Below are 21,118 nucleotides of genomic sequence, written 5' to 3'. Positions count from 1 at the left end.
TAACTTAGTGAAAAGTGTCGCCCAGTTAATTATGTATAAAGGGTAGTGTGACGCGTGTCCCGAGCGCTCGTCAGCGTCGCCCTGGAAACGAAAGAGAAACACCTGTGCACCATCACCGGCAGGCCGGCCACACCTGAGATCAATTAACCTCCGGCCTCAAAAGCCGCTGTGAGACACACTACGGGGAGAGATCTCCTGACGGCTCCACAACTAATGCCTTGCTATCTTCTCTTTCCCAGAAAGCAGCGTGTGACCGGCCTGCCCAACCACGAGAGCATCACCACAAGGGATCACGCTTGGGGACCACACGAGGAGGCACAGAAAAGCACCGCACGGAGCACGTCACTTTGCACCAGCACGTCCTGTAAATAAAGCCACCCTCCGGGGACTTGTTTCACTGACTCTATCTTGTCGTGTGATCCTTCACCCCGTTACACTGGTGGAGAATGCGAGCAGATCAGTGAAGGATCACCGACAAGCACTTCTGCCGGAGCAAAGACTGACTCTTGATTTTTTTTCTGTTTTTTTTTCTTCTCACCTTTTTGGTTTTTACCATCTTACCTCTGTTCTAGGTGGCCACTCCTCCCAGCCTCTCCATGATGGAAGAATTGTTGAAACATCTAACCGAGGTGAGCATCCGCCAACAGCAAATTGTGGAGCACATGGCATCCCGCCAGGGCGAAACCGAGCGGGAGCTCCTCGCCCTCCGCGCTGACGCTGCCCAACGAGTGCCGCTGCCGGATCCCCGGGCACAAGCCACTCAGCTGCTGCCTAAGATGACGGCCCATGACGACGTGGAAAATTACCTCCAGATGTTTGAGGCCATCGCAGTTCGGGAAGATTGGCCGCGAGAGGACTGGGCGCGGATTTTAGCCCCTCTCTTGACTGGAGAAGCGCAGCGCACGTATTTCGCGATGACCCCGGACCAGAGTGAATCTTATGACGAATTACGGAGAGAAGTCCTTGCCCGAGTTGGTCTCTCACCAGTCTGCGCGGCGCAGCTCTTCCAGGATTGGGAGTATAAATCACGGCTTCCCGCCCGCGCTCAAGCCGCCGATCTCACGCGGCTGTCCCACCACTGGTTGCTTGCTGGGGGTCCCACCGCACGCCAAGTCGCCGAACGGGTCATCATCGATAAACTGCTGAGGGCTCTCCCACACCCACTCCGGCTGGCAGCTGGCATGAGGAATCCGCTCACCACTGAAGAGCTCGTTGAGGCCATCGAGTTGGCGGAGGCCACCCAACATCGAGAGGCTGGAGAGCGAGTGCCACCGTTTCCTCTGAGGGTGGTCCAGGAGCGGCGCACGCCGGAGGGCACCATGCGACCGGTAAGCAGGCCGGCGGCTCCCGGGCCCCAGGATGAACCCATGCCTACCGAGGCCCCCCGGTCACCCAATAGGGCCTGGCTGGCCGGCTGCGCAGTCCACCGCGAACCACCCCGGGCGGCACCACGGACCAAAGTAAAGGTGAACGGACGGCCGTTCCTAGCCCTCCTCGACTCTGGCAGCGCCGTGAGCCTCGTCCAGCCCTCCGTCCTACCCCCGCGGGCTGAGTCAAAGGCTACCCTAGCCATCACCTGTGTTCACGGAGACACACGTCAGGTCCCCGTCCGGCGAGTGAACATCTCTGCGGCCCAGGGGGGCTGGCCAGTAGAAGTGGGGATTGTGAAGGACCTGCCCGTGCCCTCCTCCTGGGAAGGGACTGGCCCGGCTTAGACCAACTCCTCGCAGCCGCCGCCCAGCCAGCCGGGAGCCGCCACCATCAGAGACGGAGACGCAGTGCCCGCGACCGCCCCGTGCTGCTAACGACGGACAGCGCTAAAGACGGTGAGTCCCCCTCCCACAGTTCTAATCTCTATTTTGATGTCTTCCAGCAGGTGACGGGAGGGGGCGCGTTCGCAAAAGAGCAGCTCGGGGACGACCGCCTAAAACACTGCTGGGCACAAGTGAGGGTACTCGAGGGAAAAGAGGTGCAACCGGGCCCCCGCCCAGTCCCTCATTTTGTGGTTCAGAATGGCCTGCTGTACTGTGTCGCCCAGCGGAGGGGGGAGGAAAGAAAGCTGCTGGTGGTGCCGCGGTCCAAGACTGCAGTGGTGCTGGAACTAGCACACACACACCCGATGGCCGGACATCTGGGAGCCCAAAACACCACCCAGCGCATACGGGATCGTTTTCACTGGCCGGGCCTGGAGGCCGATGTGAAAAGATTTTGTCAAGCCTGCCCGACCTGTCAACGAACCGCGCCACGGACACCTCCCCCCAGTCCGCTGATTCCGCTGCCCATCATCGAGGTGCCCTTCGAGCGCATCGGGATGGATCTCATAGGGCCGCTGCCAAAGTCCGGTCGGGGGCACGAACACATACTGGTGATAGTCGACTATGTCACCCGATACCCCGAGGCCATTCCCCTCCGCAAGGCCACATCCAAGGCCATTGCTCAGGAGCTGTTCCTGCTCAGCAGCCGAGTCGGCATCCCAGCGGAGATACTGACCGACCAGGGCACGCCGTTCATGTCCCGGCTAATGGCGGACCTCTGTCGCCTCCTCCAAGTGAAACAGATCAGGACCTCTGTCTATCACCCCCAAACCGACGGCTTAGTGGAACGGTTTAACCAAACGCTCAAGCGGATGCTCCGACGCGTAGCGGCCGAAGACAAACGTGACTGGGACAAAATGCTGCCATATGTGCTCTTTGGAATCCGGTAAGTACCCCAGGCTTCCACCGGCTTCACGCCTTTCGAGCTCTTATTTGGCCGCCAACCGAGGGGTCTTTTGGATGTGGCAAAGGAAGCCTGGGAGCAGCAACCGGCCACGCACCGTTCCACTATCGAGCATGTCCGAGACATGAGGGAGAGGATCGACAGAGTGATGCCGTTGGTACGGGAACATCTCGTAAAAGCTCAACAAGCCCAACAACGCCATTACAACCGGGCCGCCCAGCCACGGGAGTTCCAGACGGGTGACCACGTAATGGTTCTGGTCCCAACGTCCGCCTGCAAGTTCTTGGCCTCGTGGCAGGGGCCCTATACGGTGACCGAGAGAATTGGACCCGTCACCTATCGAGTCCGCCAGCCCGGACGCAGGAAGGAAGACCAGCTATATCATGTCAACCTCTTGAAATGCTGGGTGGGAACTGGAGCCCAGGTCGCTGCCCTTGCCACCTCGGACCCCGTGGTTGTCGACGTCAACCCCCACCTCTCGGCGGCCCAGAAGAAGGAGCTACAATGTCTGGTCAGTCAGTTCGCCGATGTGTTCTCCCCCCTGCCGGGACGGACCAACGTCATTCAGCACGATGTCAGAGTACCAGCAGGAATCGTTGTCAAGCAGCGGCCCTATCGTGTCCCGGAGGCTCGGCGACACGCCATCGAGGAAGGTATACAGGAGATGCTGAGGTTAGGGGTAATCGAACCGTCTCGCAGCCCATGGTCCAGCCCCATCGTCATGGTACCGAAGCCTGATGGCACCCTCCGTTTCTGTAACGACTACTGCCGTCTGAATGAGGTCTCCGAATTCGACAGCTACCCCATGCCTCGAGTGGATGAGCTGATAGAACGTCTGGGGAGAGCCCGGTATATTTCAACTTTGGATCTCACCAAGGGATACTGGCAGGTGCCACTGACAGAGGACGCCAAAGCTAAAACCGCCTTCTCGACCCCTAGCGGCCACTGGCAGTACCGGGTTCTTCCCTTCGGCCTTCACGGGGCCCCAGCGACCTTCCAACGCCTGATGGACATCCTGCTGCGGCCCCACCAGACCTATGCTGCTGCCTATATAGACGACGTTGTCATCCACTCAGAGAGCTGGGAGGAACATCTGGAGCGCCTACGGAGGGTGCTAACGGAGCTACGACGGGCTGGACTGACCGCCAACCCCCGGAAGTGCCATCTTGCCCTGTGCGAAGCCAAGTACCTGGGCTTCCAGGTGGGTCGGGGCTTGGTCAGACCTCAGGAAAAGAAAGTGACGGCCATCCCCTCAGCTCCGCGACCCACCACCAAGACTCAGGTACGGGCTTTTTTGGGGTTGGCGGGATATTATCGCTGTTTTATCCCTAACTTCTCCTCCTTAGCGGCCCCCCTGACAGACCTGACCCGGAAGGGACAGCCGGAAAAGGTCTCATGGAGCCCCGAGGTGGCCCAGGCGTTTCAACAGATAAAAACAGCGCTCACCTCAGAGCCCGTATTACGGGCCCCGGATTTCGGCTGTCCCTTCCTCCTACAGACCGATGCATCTGACACCGGATTGGGAGCGGTCCTCTCCCAAGTAGTGGACGGTGAGGAACATCCGGTGGTCTACATCAGTCGAAAGCTGACCCCAGCAGAGCGTCGCTACGCCACAGTCGAACGGGAAGCGTTGGCCGTCAAGTGGGCGGTCCTGGAGCTCAGGTACTATCTCCTCGGACGCAAATTCACCCTCATCACTGACCACGCTCCCCTACAGTGGATGGCACGAGCTAAGGATACCAACGCAAGAGTGACTCGATGGTTCCTGGCGCTCCAGGACTTCCACTTCGTCGTACGACATCGGGCGGGGTCGGCCAACGCCAACGCGGACGGACTCTCCCGGGTCTGGGCAGCTTTCGCAGGTCTGCCAGGGTTCACCTCCCATCCACCCCTAATCTCCCCTTTGTCTCGCAGGACCAGGACAACGCTTAGGGGGGGGGGGGAGTGTGACGCGTGTCCCGAGCGCTCGTCAGCGTCGCCCTGGAAACGAAAGAGAAACACCTGTGCACCATCACCGGCAGGCCGGCCACACCTGAGATCAATTAACCTCCGGCCTCAAAAGCCGCTGTGAGACACACTACGGGGAGAGATCTCCTGACGGCTCCACAACTAATGCCTTGCTATCTTCTCTTTCCCAGAAAGCAGCGTGTGACCGGCCTGCCCAACCACGAGAGCATCACCACAAGGGATCACGCTTGGGGACCACACAAGGAGACACGGAAAAGCACCGCACGGAGCACGTCACTTTGCACCAGCACGTCCTGTAAATAAAGCCACCCTCCGGGGACTTGTTTCACTGACTCTATCTTGTCGTGTGATCCTTCACCCCGTTACAGTAGGCATAATAAGCAAGGCTTCTGCCTACACCTTTTTCAGTAACTATGTATTTTTATTTATTTTGAGAAAATTTGTCTGTGAGGGCCGGAATAAAATTATTATTATTGATTGATTGATTCAAGACATGGGGGCAGAAAATGTACATATTTATAACACTTCATATAGGCTAGTTAATCAATTTCACACAAAGATTGCCGTTTTCTTCTCCAAAAATTACCATGATTACAAATGTGATATTGATTTTTTTTTTTTTTTTCAACAGTTCAATAAACAAGAAGTTAATTAAGAGACTTGCGTTTTAGACATCATATTGCCTGTTTTTGCTCTATTTCTCCAACAAAAATAATTCCAAACAGCCACAGCACTGTTTAGAGTCTTTGAGCAACATGACGGTGTTTCGTTCCTGAATGAATCAACCGTTTAAATGATTCGGTTCAATCGCAATGACTCACTTATTAACAGTGACTTGCTGCCACATACTGGCGGTTTTAATCTACCATTTTAAGTATCTTTTTATTATTTAAATAATTTCAAATATCAGTGTTTTATGTTTAATACATAAAAACATAATTTATGCATTTGTAACTGCAGGTTAAATACATAAATTTCCTGCATTAAACAGTGTGTAAACACATCTAAACCCCACTTCAGACGCAGCTTCTGTGTTTCTTCTGCATTGCAAAGATGAATTTTGTTGATACTGATTTCATTTGTTTGGTGCTAACAGCAAATGTCTTGTCTTATTTTTCTAATTCACTGATTAAACGTAAGAATTTGACATAAAAGATCATGCACACTTTTAGAAAATATACTTTTATAAAGGTAAAAATGCCCATTAAAGGTAAAAATCTATTTAAACTTATTGAAAAGGATTCATTTCTATCAGTGTGAACTGACCATCACACAGAATATGAAGAATATGAGAAACTTAAGAAGTCAGTTTAAGATACCAGCACAATAACACTCAGCAAAATATTGTCTAATTATTATTGATAGAATCCCAGAAAATCTTGAGATATTATTTGTTGTCAATACACGCACGCACTTCTCTGAGCGTTGAGCTCCACAGGCTGGTACTTGACAGACTTGCTGCCGCCGATCCTCTTCAGACGGGCGAAGAAGGTCTGCGACTCCTTACTGCTCGCTCCAGTCGGAGTATCGTGGATGTCCGACTCGTCAAATACGCTGTCCTCCTCTACACAGGGAAGCACAGGCCGTTAAGCTACAGCACGTCACTAACCGTTCCTGTGATGCCGAGTGCGATCTGTACCTTTCTCCTTCTCGCTGTAGCGGCTGATGTTGGAGTTGTCGCTGTACAGCGGGCCTGCAGACACGTGCGACCTGCAGCTGTGGTACTGAGCATTCAGCGTGTTGATGGTGATGTGGATCAGATGGAGCACCACGTCTTTACTCATGTCCATATCTCTGTATGGATACTGAAACACAGCAACACACAGTGAAGAAGATGCCAAGATCCCTGAATTTATGATCAAGAAGACTACAGTTACTTACACCAAGATTGTCTGAGTTAAAACAGAGTGGAACAAAAATGAAACCACAACTTTTCTACTGAAGATGCAACACTGAACCAGTGTTTTTAGATGTTTTTAGACAAATAAGATTCATGTTCTTTCTACTGGTTTTCTTTTTCACAGGGGAGATCACTGTTTGCTTTCAAGTAGAAGAGAAACCAACGGACAGTTGTTTGATGGCATTCCGTATATAGTTTCCAGGAACTTTCTAGACCTTGAGGAAATCGATCCTGGTTGTGACCAAAACAAATATGCATTATACTGACTTCACTTGATGTCCTGTTGTTCTCGTGTGTGTCTATAGGAGCGGCTCTGAACAGAGAGCAAAAATAATCACTTTATTCAAGTACCTGTAATTCATCACAGTAAAAAATATTTTAGTCCTAATAAATCCACTGAAAAAAAATTCTGCTCCAATGATAGATTTATCTCTCTTCCAGTAACTATTACATTGAACTCTAATGTTTGGTTTATTCACACGTAATGTGTAGTGAGTGGCATAACTAGGATTGTACAGGTCCCAGAGCAAGAAAATTTGATGGACTCCTGCCATGAAAATGTAACACTGTGATTTTGTTTTCATAGCTTTGACCTGGCCGTGGTCTCAAGACGTCTTTTCACTAATAAAATCCCTAAATTAATTTCTTAAAGCTGCAGTCCGTAACTTTTGGCGCTCTAGCGGTTAATAAACAGAACTGCATGTGTCTTGCGGAAGAACATTGTAGCCGGATCTACTTCTCTCTGTTTATGTCTATGATGAATCACACAGGTACTACTCTGCAGCGGTACCTGTTATTAAGCCTCTAATTAAAAAAACAGAACTTGACCCTAAAGAATTAATTCATTACAGACCGATCTCGAATCTCCCTTTTCTGTAAAAGATATTAGAAAAGGTGGTATCATCACAACTATGTTCCTTCTTAGAGAAAAATTATATATGTGAGGATTTCCAGCCAGGTTTTAGACCATATCATAGTACTGAGACTGCTCTCATTAGAGTTACAAACGACCTGCTTTTATCATCTGATCATGGTTGTATCGCTCTATTAGTGCTACTGGATCTTAGCACTGCGTTCGACACTATCAACCACAACATTCTTTTAAATAGACTAGAAAATTATGTTGGCATTAGAGGAAGTGCACTGGCATGGTTCAAATCGTACTTATTTGACCGCCATCAATTTGTGGCAATAAATGAAGACACCAATCACAAGTGCAGTATGGGGTACCTCAAGGCTCAGTACTTGGTCCCTTACTTTTCATGCTTTACATGTTACCCTTGGGAGATATCATTAGGAAACATGGTGCTAGCTTTCACTGTTATGCTGATGATACCCAGCTCTATATTTCTTCGCGACCCGATGAAACTTACCAATTTGAAACACTAACAGAATGTATAGTTGATATCAAAAACTGGATGACTAGCAATTTCTTACTGCTAAATTCTGAAAAAACAGAGGTGTTAATTATTGGACCAAAAACTTTGGCATGTAATAACCTAGATCACTGTCTAATACTTGATGGTTGCTCTGTAAATTCTTTGTCATCAGCTAGAAACCTAGGTGTACGTTTTGATAGCAATCTTTCTTTCGAAAAACATGTTTCTAGCATTTGTAATACTGCATTTTTCCATCTTAAAAATATATCTAAATTACGAACTATGCTCTCAATGTCAAATGCAGAAACATTAATTCATGTAATGCTTTATAAAGTTTATTGGGTGGTTGTTCGGCACATTTAATAAAACTCCAGCTGGTTCAAAATGCAGCAGCTAGAGTTCTTACTAGAACCAGGAAGTATGACCACATTAGCCCGGTTCTGTCAACACTGCACTGGCTCCCTATTAAACATTGTCTACATTTTAAGATCTTGCTAATTACCTATAAAGCCCTGAATGGTTTGGTGCCTTAGTATTTGAGCGAGCTCTTATCGCATTATAGTCCTTCACGTCCGCTGCGATCTCAAAACTCTGGCCATTTGATAATACCTAGAATATCAAAATCAACTGCGGGGGGCAGATCCTTTTCCTATTTAGCGCCCAAACTCTGGAACAATCTACCTAACACTGTTCTGGAAGCAGACACACTCTGTCAGTTTAAATCTAGATTAAAGACCCATCTCTTTAACCTGGCTTACACATAACACACTATCACATTTCTATAATTCAAATCCGTTAAAGGATTGTTAGGCTGCATTAATTAGATCAACCGGAAACCGGGAACACTTCCCAAAACACCCGATGTACTTGTTACATTGTTAGAAGAATGGCATCTATGCTAATATTAGTCTGTTTCTTTCTTATTCCGAGGTCACCGCAGCCACCCAGATCCAGACTGTATCCAGATCAGATGGCGGATCAGCACCTAGAGATGACCTCTACAGCAGGACACCTAGATGAGCCCCAGAGACTGATCCCCAGTGAAGACCCTGTCTCCAAGACGGCCATCGGGACAAGACCACAGGAACCAGATGAGTCCTTTGCACAATCTGATTTTGCTTCAGACTAGATTTAAACTGCTGATTTTGTCTGGCCAGAGGAGAATGACACTATTTATGACAAACTATTTCCCTGTCTATATACTGTAAAGCTGATATAAAGCCATCCAGCTTTATATGAAGCTGATGTAAAGCTGCTTTGACACAATTTGCATTGTTAAAAACGCTATACAAATAATAGTGACTTGACTACCTACCCGAACCAGTCTAAAATAGTCTGAATATAAACACTTATTATAGGTGTACCGTAGTGATTCAGAATAAGCCAAGAACAAGGTTTGAAAAATGGATTCATGGTATATTTGCTTATAATATAAATTTAGTGAATTTTGAACACATAAAAGTTACAGACTGCAGCCTTAAAATTAAAAGTGGTCAGTCTGTTTATTTATACTGAAAATTCCCATTCGGTTTACAAAGCTGCATGTGGGATTTTGATAGCTTGAGTTTCTGTTGTTTTCCTTTTTTCTGTTTTTGTTCATTGTTATTTCAGAAAAAGGGAATTTGTTAATGCTTCTATTGCACTTGCACATTTCAAATTCCCAATAAATATATCTATTCACAAAAAGCTACATTTGGGATAAATAAACTACTACTAACCCAAATATTAAGCCCATAACTTTGTGGGGCAGAGTTTTGCATGGCAATGAATACAGAAAATGTGCAGAACAAGTTTCATATATTGTTTGAAATGAGTCATTTTGATTTCTTAGTATGTTTTAGGCCTATAATAATAATGTATATAACTCTGTTAAGAATGTACAGAAATCCCACAGATATAGAGCTATATACAGAGATATCTCAGCAGCCTGGCCACAGTTAGGGTGAATACCTTGTAGAGGATGACGAGCAGGGTCTTCAGCCACATCTGTCTGGTGTGAGGTTTGAGGGCCCAGAGCGAGCAGCGCGGAGGCTCCTGGAAGTTGGGCCTCAGCTGCGGACAAGTGCAGTACTTCAGCACCTGCACCACCAGCGGCAGCAGCTGTTTGCCCAGACCTATGTTATAGTCCATCACCTGAAGACACAAAGCAATCTGTCAGGAACACAGTCACGCTCCTCACAAAGGCTGTGTCCGAAATCGCCCCCTATACCCTTAAATAGGGCACTTTTTGAGGGGACAGCCATTTTTAGTGGTGTCCGAAACATTAGTGAGCATTATTGAGTGCACTCATTCAATCCCACAATGCACAGCAATAACGAGTGTACAACCGATGTGCACTCAACGGCTAGAGAATACCCATAATGCACTGTAATGAATTCCCGCATCTCACCAGAAGATGGGGCCCGCAGCTGAATCTATTCATTTTACAAAGTGCTCTTCCACGGCGTACAACGCAATACAGGTATAAATTCATTGTAAAATGATTTTTAAATTGTATAATTAGGGTTTATACATAATTTCCATGACAGAGTTCAAGATAAACCCTCCTACTGGAGCTGCCCGTTTCAAATGATTATTAAACAGCAAGCAAACTATGCAAAAGTGGCAGTTATTCCGGTGCATTCACTCACTCGTTTTCATTCACTCCTTCAAGTGAGCTGTATCAGTGACCTAATGCAGGGAATAGTGAACGCACAGAGCTGGACTCACCCGAGAGATTCCTGCAATGAAGGCGTTGAAGCAGGTGGAGGAGCGCATCTTCTGAGGGGTGATCATGAAGCAGCCCATCTGCTGATCATATCCCAGCAGGATGTAGAGATGCCGCTTGACCGTGTTGAAGGCTTTGGCGCTGGCGATGTCCATCTCTGCACTGCTTTTGTCTTTGGCCATGAACTTCATGAGCACCATAATGAGCTGGTGGACGGTCTGGTGGTCTATGCCCGCGTCCTCCGGCAGCAGATCTCTAATGATGGAGTCGTCCTCTGGAGGAGAGCTCTCACCTGCACGTTTACAAGGTGTGTCGCTTTTAGTCTCCTCTACAGATGCTGTACAATTGTTTGTTAAAGGGGTCCTATTATGCTTTTTCATATTTATCCATTTCATATATGTGACCCTGGAGTAGAGGTCTTCACGGAGGACAATAAAAATTGTTTATTGACTTAATAGCAGTTTGCTGTGTGATCGGGTGTCGGGTCTGTGTCTTCCCAGCCATGTTCGGGTCCAACTTTCGAGTAATGGTCGGGTCTGCGTCGGGTCCGGGTAGTACATTAAAGGCATTTCTCGGGTCTGCACGGGTTCGGGTCCCACTTTTAAATAAAATACGGGTCCGGGTCGGTTCCGTGCAGCACATTTACGGGTCTCTTCGGGTTCGGGTATGAATTTTTGGACCCGTGAAGACCTCTACCCTGGAGCACAAAACCAGTCTTAAGTCGCTGGGATATATTTGCAACAATAGCCAACAATATACTGTATGGGTCAAAATTATACATTTTTCTTTTATGCCAAAAATCATTAGGATATTAAGTAAAGATCATGTTCCATAAAGATATTTTGTAAATTTCCTACCGTAAATATATAAAACCTTAATTTTTGATTAGTAATATGCATTGCTAAGAACTTCATTTGGACAACTTTAAAGGAGATTTTCTCAATATTTAGATTTTTTTGCTCCCTCAGATTCCAGATTTTCAAATAGTTGCATCTCAGCCAAATATTGTCCTATCATAACAAACCATACATCAATGGAAAGATCATTTATTCAGCTTCAGATGATGCATAAATCTCAATTTTGAAAAATTGACACTTTAAGACTGGTTTTGTGATCCAGGGTCACATTTCAGAAGGAGGGGCTTCACTGAAACAGGAACTAAAGGTGCTGCAATCATGTAAAATATGCAAAAAAGAATGCATTTTTTTGAACAATCAAGCATGAAAGCCTTTCCTAACACACCCCAACATCAAGACTTTGTGAAAAGGCATAACAGGACCCCTTTAAGCTGATGTTTGGGTGACCACACGTGGATCTGGGGTGGAGTGATGATTCTGAGCACAACTAAAGTACTGATGAATGTAATTATATATACGAAATGATGATTAATATCCAGCTCATGCTGAAAGGATGAAGCGAACAGTGTGTCCTAACACCACTATACATGTACAGTATTTTCATTGTGTTACTAAGTCGTGAGTGACTGTCGATGGTGTGCTTCACCTGACAGGATTTTCTCTAGCATGTTTCCCAGTATGGGTGCCGACTGCTCTTGTCTTATGAGTCTTAGAGCTGAAACAGAAAGTGAAGGACATCTTTGGTGAATTCAGAGACAAAAGTTTGAGCAAAACAATAATTTCACTGTTGAGCTCAAGTGTGTGACAGATCCTGGTGGGATGTTCTCATGAATCCAGCTGGACTCTGAGGTGTCAGACATGTGATAGAAGAAGAGCACAGCAACAGAAGCTCAGGCCACTCACGCAGTTTGTTGCACAGAGTCTCCGGAAGGGACAAAGTGCGTTTGGACCCGGACGGACCCTTCACGCTGTCCCGTAACGAGCGGACGCTCTTCTGCCGATTGCGGGCGAAGCGAGCGCGTCTGATCTTCCACATGGCCGCATCGCTCAGGTTGGCCACGTTAGTCCTCACCGCCGTGATCGCTTACAGAGCAAATCAAGACATGATCAGCTTGGTGTTTATTCAGGGTTTCTGCAGGTTTTATGAAGGTACATTTAAGACCAAGTGAAGAAATGCAAAGAATAAATTGAAGGGAACACAATATTCCAATATGTTCTTTAAATGTAAATGTCCAGGAGAACACAATGAGTTTTATTAGCATTAACAGTCTGAAAATACATCGTCTAACAGAGCTCCATGACTTTACTTTAATAGCTCTGCTCAAAACCACAAAAATATAGAAATAACTGTTACTGTATCTTCTGATCACACTGAACAAAAGTGATGTTCTTCTCAGTATTTCTGTCTTGTTTTCCAGTGCAAATGTTCTTTAATTCAAATAAGATTCTTAAATCAAGATACATTTACTTGAGACGCAAGATTACATAAGAAGTCTTGTTTTAAAAGAAATACATCAAAATGAAGTGAACTTATGATTAAAAAAAGAACAAATGGGCTCAGAAAAATAAACTTAATTCAAAGGTAATTCAAGTTTTCATAATACCTAATTGACAGATATTTGTTTTTATTACAAGCATAAATTTAATTATGTTCAGTTTGTCAGAAAGCAAAACTTCATACGTTAATTTTGCATCTCAAGCAAATGTATCTTGATTTAAGGATATTTAGATATTTGTACTGTACTTATTTTCAGTTAGACTTGGGTGACTATTAATTTATGACTTTCTGCACTAAATTAAGACCTTTTTAAGGCCTTAATATATGGAAGGGTGAATTAATCCTTGCAGAAACCCACTTCATACTCCATACACACTCTGTACAGTGCTGGCCAAAATGATCAGAACAATAGTATCTCCAGCAGCTAAAAATGGTTTTAAGTCAGTTATTTCTATCTTCTGCTGTAGTGTCAGTAGGAAATATGTGTCCCTGCAGCACAAAAGCAGTCATGAGTAACACAGGTATATTTGTAGCAATAGCCAACAATACACTGTATGGATCACAATTATACATTTCTCTTTAATGACAAAAATCATTAGGATATTAAGTAAAGATCACGCTCTATAAATGTTTTGTAAATTTTCTACCGTAAATATCAAAACTTAGTAATATGCATTGCTAAGAACTTCATTTGAACAACTTTAAAGGTGATTTTCTCAATATTTAGATTTTTTTGCTCCCTCAGATTCCAGATTTTCAAATAGTTGTATCTCAGACAAATATTGTCCTATCATAACAAACCATACATCAATGGGAAGCTCATTTAGTCGGTTTTCAGATGATGTATAAATATAAATTTTGAAAAATTAACCCTTATGAATGGTTTTGTGGTCTAGGGCAGAGGTCTTCAACCCTGTTCCCGGAGAGTCACTATCCTGAAGAGTTTAGCTACAACCCAATCAAACACACCTGAAGCGGCCAATCAAGCTCCTCAAGACTGCTTGAAAATTGCAGGTAGGTGTGCTGAAGCCGGTTGGAAATAAACTTTCCAGGAGAGTGGGTCCCCAGGAGCAGGGTTGAAGACCTCTGGTCTAGGGTCACATATCAGTTTACATTTTCAAACATCCATTTAGCCATTACTTGTAATAATGCAGTGAGATTTTAGTGCCCCACACAGAGATCTGATCTGATCATCATCCAGTCTGTCTGGAATGACATGAAGAAACAGAACAGCTTTGTAGGACCTTTCTTGAAGCGTCTTGGAGACAGTTCTTCTGGATTTAGTCTGTCTCAGTTTGTTCTGTTTCTTCATGTCATTGCAGACAGACTGATGATGATCAGATCAGATCTCAAAAATCTCACTGGATTATTACAATTAATGGCTAAATGAATGTTGGGAAATGTAAACTGATATTTCCTACTGACACACTCCAGCAGAAGATAGAAATAACTGACTTAAAACCATGTTTAGCTGCTGAAAATAATAGAGTTCTAATCATTTTGGCCACTGCTGTAGATGTGCTGACATGAACAGTTGACTGAAGCACACTCACTTGTAGGAAAAGGGAACTCTTTGTTGCAGTCCAGGTGCAGCTGGGCCTCGAGCGAGAGCGACTCGAAGCGGTTGACGAAGAACTCCCAGCTCAGAGCGGGGATCTCCTGTCTGAGCGAGTGCAGCAGCAGCAGTTTGCTCAGGATGACGGGCCGGTCCCTGACCACTGTGTCAAACTGGAAGTCCAGGCACAGACACAGGCCCTGGTGGAGGACACACAAAGACACGTTTGTCCATCTGCGCTCGTGAGGTGAGGGGACACTGGTACGATCACGTCTCTATCACCTGCAGCGCGGGCCGCTTGATGGTGTCCAGCAGCAGACGCGCTCTGGTGGCCACAGCAGGGTTCACGTCCTCGATGCTGGCCAAGAAGCAGCAGAAAGCGTGAGCCAGAGAATACTTCAGCACGTGACTCTTAGTGACCGAGCCGATGTCCAGAAAGCGGCACAGGACGGCCACGCGCTCCACTGAAAGAGACAGACACTACTTCATAGCATTCTGCCAGTGCTAACAGAAACAACATCATCAAACATCAACAATCACTGATGGTGTCTGATGACATCAACTACTGTTATTATCATCGAAACACAGAAAAATGGTGTGCTACATTAATTAAAGTAACTTATAAATAAAAAACAAGGATCTGCAAGGCATTCAAGTGGTTGGAAATAAAAAGCCTTTGATAAATAAGGGCTAAATCATTAAAAATGATGTCCGAGTACAAATCACTTATCTCGTGTGTAATGTATAAAAATGAGCTCATTCATGGTTGTAAGTATAGATGATGAACCGGATCAATTGCTTGGATGATAGAAAGTGGGAACAGACCGAAAGGCCTTCTAAAATGTGAAAGGTTTTGGACAGACACTGCAGGAACTACGCTACCTGGAGAAGAAATAGATTCTACACCATTTCTATAATTGTCCTGCTTGTGCTTTTCTTTCTTTTTTTAATCATGCTCATATGTGACCCTGGACCACAAAGCCAGTCATTTTCAATTTTTTCAAAATTGAGATGTATACATCATCTGAAAGCTGAATAAATAATCTTTCCATTGATGTATGGTTTGTTATGATAGGACAATATTTGTCTGAGATACAACTATTTGAAAATCTGGAATCTGAGGGAGCAAAAAAATCTAAATATTGAGAAAATCACCTTTAAAGTTGTTCAAATGAAGTTCTTAGCAATGCATATTACTAATCAAAAATGAAGTTTTGATATATTTACAGTAGGACATTTACTAAATATCTTCATGGAACATGATCTTAATATCCTAATGATTTTTGTCATAAAAGAGAAATGTATAATTGTGATCCATACAATGTATTGTTGGCTATTGCTACAGATATACCTGTGTTACTGATGACTGCTTTTGTGCTGCAGGGTCACAAATATTCTATGGCACTCTACTGGCGTGTGAATTGATTGTAGTCACTCTCTCTTGTTAAAGGCTTCATTGGCCATCATGGCCGTGTTCTGTGGACGGATGAGTGTGGTTTTAGTCTATTCATTTCTGGTTATTATTGTTTTCTTCCTGGCAGATGTTCAAGAGTCTTTGTGATCTTCAGGTCTGTGGACGCTGCATCAAATCTCTGTCCCTGAATATAAGCTCTGGGAGTAATTTGCAGATTTTCTGTCAGATCCAGTAGTTACTACTGACAGAGTTTTGATTGTTGGTGATGTTTACCCACTCATGAGTTGATGCTGATATCAGTTCAGAGTGATGATGTGTCTGAAATTCTCTTATACGCTGAAATTAGTTACAGCAGCGACTAATGTAGCAAACAACACTAACACTGCGAGCAGTAAATGTTGAACCTGTCACACAACAGCCTTTCAATCCTCTTTATCTGCGCAGGTCGTGTTTGTGTTTGTGATGTGTGTGAACGCACACAGAGGATGTCTGACTCTTGCTCAAGGTCACAGCTTCTCGCTGTTAATCACCGTAAGAGCTCCAGATAATCCCACAGCGCTTATCATGGCAGCAAAGCTTTTTAGCAAATGAGCAGCAAGGTGCGGACGAGAGTGTGGTCAGACCTGCTTCGAAGCGAATCTTCCAGTCCTGACTGTTGAAGCTGCTGTCGACGAGCCTCCAGAAGATATCGGCTCCGTGGGACAGAGCGAGCGCGTGCAGGAGCTGCGGGACGGCCAGAGACGCCAGCTGACAGAACTCTGACCTCAGCATGGACCACAGGCTGCACACAAACAACAACCAGCCCCTGAACATGAGACGTGCCCTTCACACAAACACTGACTCTAATATCAGATGATTTCAACTGTAAGTCACGGATAGACATGTGCCGGTATTCGGTAATGCGATATATCACAAAAATAAATATGCACGATATTGTTATAGTGGGCACTTCAAAATACAGAGAATAATTATTTATTACAAATTATTCAGAACTCTGAATGCATTTTAAGAAAATATTTTCCCATCAACTGGTCACAATGTGCATTTACATTTAGTCATTTATCAGACGCTTTTATCCAAAGCGACTTACAAATGAGGACAATAGAAGCAATCAAAACCAACAAAAGAGCAATGATACACAAGCAAATTGCACATTTTATTTACCATTTATTTTCAAACTTTTCAAAATTTTAATCTGCGCTACAGCATGCCCTAGATATTGTCTGAAAATGTTTTGATTTGTTATTATACGGTCACATTTTACATTAAGGCTTCATTAGTTAACATTAGTTAATTCATTAGTTAGCAAACTGCCAATGAAAACTCTTCTAAAGCATTCATTAATCTTAGGTAATTCCAATATTTAACAACACGTTGTTAAAATCAAAAGTTGCAACTGTGTGTAAATGTTTTGGGGTTCTGTGTCTTGTTTTTTTCCTTTTGAAGTTCAGTTATGGTTCCTGTTTGTGTCATGCGTCCCTTGCCCTCATGTCTCTTTACTATTGGTTCCCTTGTTCTTTGTGTCATGTTCTGATTGGTTGATTCTTGTCATGTGTCCAGTCTTGTTTGCTGTAGCCATGTCCTTGCCTTTGATTCTTGTTGTGTATTAATGTTGTAACCTGCAGTCAATGAGTCTAGTCTGTTCAAGTCAAGTCTTTGTTTGGATTTTGGATTTCACGTTTGTCAAACTGCACTTGGGTTCATCACTACGCTTGGCTTCAGTGGACTCATTTACACTGTGTTATTTAATGAACCTGAGCTAACATGAACTAAGAGTTGTATTTTTTTACAAAGATGAATAACTTCTGTAGCAAATGTAGCTATTGCTTATTGATAATGTTAATGCATTAACTAAGGTTAACTAATGAGATCTTATTGTAAAGTGATACCTATTGGTCTTTATAATTCTTTTGCACTTTAATCTATGTAACATTTTTTACTTTATACATTTTTGTGTATTGCTTTATTGTATTTAAATGTTCAGTTATTTTTGTTATAAGAAAAATGTTATTAAACCTGTTATACTGTATTATGACAACACTTTTTTGCAACTAAATTTCAATATCGTGATAATACCGTTTACCGTGATAAAAGCATTAGCAATTAATCGCAATATGAAAATGTGATACCTTCATATCCCTAGTCATGGAGAGTTACAGTAGGCTTGCTGTAATAATGGTACCTGGGGATGAGCATCTTCTCCTGTATGTAGGTCAGGAACTGAGGGTGATCTTTCCTGGCGTGATACAGGCATTCCCCGTGCAAACACAGGATCTTCAGACAGTTCAGCATGTTGAAGAGGATGTCTGGCTCCTCAAACTTACTCATCTCCTACAAGAAACATTGCAGCAGACTCATGAGAAACATGAACGCCGCACAAGCCTGACTGAAACGAGAGAGACGTGTACCTGCAGAATGGTGTACAGAAGCTTCAGAGAAACAGGAAGCTGTAGGTACGAGAACTTCCTGTCTGCACTATTCTTTAATGCTGGGGAACAGAACACATTTGTAATCAGAAACAGAAAACGTAATGCACTAATGCATGATACATAAACAATACACAAGCATTGCTTGCTGCTGGAAGCGGCGCTGGTGTGGACTGTAACTGGGCTGAAGCGGTGCACATACGCGGGATCTCAGGAGAGGGATTGTGACTGCCGGGGTTTTCTGATGGAGCGTCTGCTTCATCCGCTCCATTCTCTGATTTAAGACTGAATTCAGTTTGAGGGAAAACCAAACTCTCCTCCAGACACTCGGATGGTTCCTGTCAAAAACACACAACACGCTGAAAAACCTCTTCACCTTTATCATTCACATCTGAATATGAATACGGGTAAAAAAAAGCAGAAAATTTGCGTGAGGTTTGGCAGGCTCAGTCCCACAGTCTGTTCCTAACCATCTGATGCTTGTTTCACACACAACTAGAATCAGTGTCACTGCCTTGTAGGGTGTTATCTGACTGGCTGGATTGCTGGATTGCTGTGTCACGGGACGCCCCGGGTAAAGGCGTGAACAGACGTAGACAGGGTCCAAATGCAGGTAAGGTATTTATTAATATAAATAAAGGCCAACACGGCACAACAAACACTTCAAAACAATGGTAGACGACATGGCAAGACAAATAATGAACCCAGGCAGAGTAGTGGGAGAGGGGATACTAAATAGTCAGAGACAAATGGGAAACAGCTGTGGGTGTCCTGAGTGTCATGATGATGCGGCAGGTGTGTGTTATGTGGCAGGTGTAAGTGATATGGGAGATGAGTCCGAGAGAACGGGAGATGGCGGCCTCCTGTGGCGCCAGGGAGGAGTGCAGAACCCGGACTCGTGACACTACCCCTCCCTAAAGGAACGGCTTCCAGACGTTCCATCAACCGCAAAAGTCTGGAGGGAGGTGGAACAGGGGGATGGTGAAACAGGGGGAGGGATGGCGGGCCAGGTCCGTGTAGAGGTAGAGGGCCTGGAGACAGAGGCCGAGCAGGAGACCGGGGCGGATTCGGAGGGTTGGACCAGGGAGACTCCAGCCAGACAGGAACTCCAGCGAACGGCCAGGGTAGGACCGGAGGAACAAACCAGGCAGGCACCGCCGCCTCGGGAGCGCTGAGAGCGAGACCAGCTGTCTCGGGAGCTTCGTGAGCGAACGCCGCGCTCTCGGGAGGGTCTGAAGTGAGCTCCGCTGCCTCGGGGATAACATCAGCGGGCGCCGCCGCTTTGAAGAAGCCTGAAGTGAGCTCCGCTGCCTCGGGGACAACATCAGCGGGCGCCGCCGCTTTGAAGAAGCCTGAAGTGAGCTCCGCTGCCTCGGAGACAACATCAGCGGGCGCCGCCGCTTTGAAGAAGCCTGAAGTGAGCTCCGCTGCCTCAGGGACAACATCAGCGGGCGCCGCCGCTTTGAAGAAGCCTGAAGTGAGCTCCGCTGCCTCGGAGACAACATCAGCGGGCGCCGCCGCTTTGAAGAAGCCTGAAGTGAGCTCCGCTGCCTCGGGGACAACATCAGCGGGCGCCGCCGCTTTGAAGAAGCCTGAAGTGAGCTCCGCTGCCTCGGGGACAACATCAGCGGGCGTCGCCGCTTTGAAGAGGCCTGAAGTGAGCTCCGCTGCCTCGGGGACAACATCCGCGGGCGCCGCCGCTAACTCTACCCTGAGGCCCGAGCCGCTCATCCACAGAGCCAAGTTAATGTAACTCTCCAGCGACTCCTCGGGGTCCCAGTAGGGCATCAGGGTCTTGAAGGGCTCGGCCAGGCCTCCGTGAAAGAAGACCATGAGGCAGGTCTTCTCCAACGCCGTCTGCCGAGCCAATCCTCTGAAGTCCCTGACGTAATCCTCAATGCTCCGGTCTCCCTGGCGGATGCCAAGCAACCTTCCTGCTGGACCCATGACAGCTGGGTTCATTCTGTCACGGGACGCCCCGGGTAAAGGCGTGAACAGACGTAGACAGGGTCCAAATGCAGGTAAGGTATTTATTAATATAAATAAAGGCCAACACGGCACAACAAACACTTCAAAACAATGGTAGACGACATGGCAAGACAAATAATGAACCCAGGCAGAGTAGTGGGAGAGGGGATACTAAATAGTCAGAGACAAATGGGAAACAGCTGTGGGTGTCCTGAGTGTCATGATGATGCGGCAGGTGTGTGTTATGTGGCAGGTGTAAGTGATATGGGAGATGAGTCCGAGAGAACGGGAGATGGCGGCCTCCTGTGGCGCCAGGGAGGAGTGCAGAACCCGGACTCGTGACATGCTGAGACACTGATGCAGAGACACATTTCTACAAACCTGATGAAGAAACACACTCATCCTCATCTCAGATGGACTGAGGGTGAGCACATTTTCAGCAGATTTTAATTTTTAGGGTGAATGACTCCTTTAGTTAGGTTGCAGGCTCGTATGATAAGAATGAAATACATACTGAATTTGTCAAAGTTAGTGACTCAATATTTTGGCCCTCCAGGAATTGAGTTTGAGACTAATGATTTAAATACATTTTTCTACATTAGTCTGATATAATTTGTCTCAGATAACCCCAGCGCTGAGCAGCACATACAGTATGAACAAAATTAAGCGTAAAATCCCTTTACGTATCAGTCAAGCTGCTCCTGGTTTTGACCCTGACATTATGACGG

At 45.8% G+C, this 21,118-nt stretch overlaps 1 protein-coding gene across 1 annotated transcript in view; it reads right to left on the bottom strand.

Moving 5' to 3' along the window:
- Positions 1 to 21,118, bottom strand: part of LOC306850192 (protein unc-79 homolog) — a gene marked incomplete at both ends in the record, with an annotated part of 67,580 nt that overhangs the window by 20,005 nt on the left and 26,457 nt on the right. The window contains 12 exon segments of the mRNA XM_079385688.1: positions 6,101 to 6,250; positions 6,326 to 6,491; positions 9,916 to 10,098; positions 10,675 to 10,964; positions 12,176 to 12,244; positions 12,433 to 12,612; positions 14,581 to 14,782; positions 14,865 to 15,046; positions 16,620 to 16,777; positions 18,179 to 18,327; positions 18,405 to 18,484; positions 18,625 to 18,760. Coding sequence (XP_079241814.1) covers positions 6,101 to 6,250; positions 6,326 to 6,491; positions 9,916 to 10,098; positions 10,675 to 10,964; positions 12,176 to 12,244; positions 12,433 to 12,612; positions 14,581 to 14,782; positions 14,865 to 15,046; positions 16,620 to 16,777; positions 18,179 to 18,327; positions 18,405 to 18,484; positions 18,625 to 18,760 — 1,945 coding nt within the window.

Source organism: Barbus barbus (assembly GCF_936440315.1).
Source record: "Barbus barbus genome assembly, chromosome: 30".
In the NCBI taxonomy this organism is placed as follows: Eukaryota; Metazoa; Chordata; class Actinopteri; order Cypriniformes; family Cyprinidae; genus Barbus; species Barbus barbus.
The sequence above is the reverse complement of the archived record's forward strand: the minus strand, read 5'-3'. Positions and strand labels throughout refer to the sequence as shown.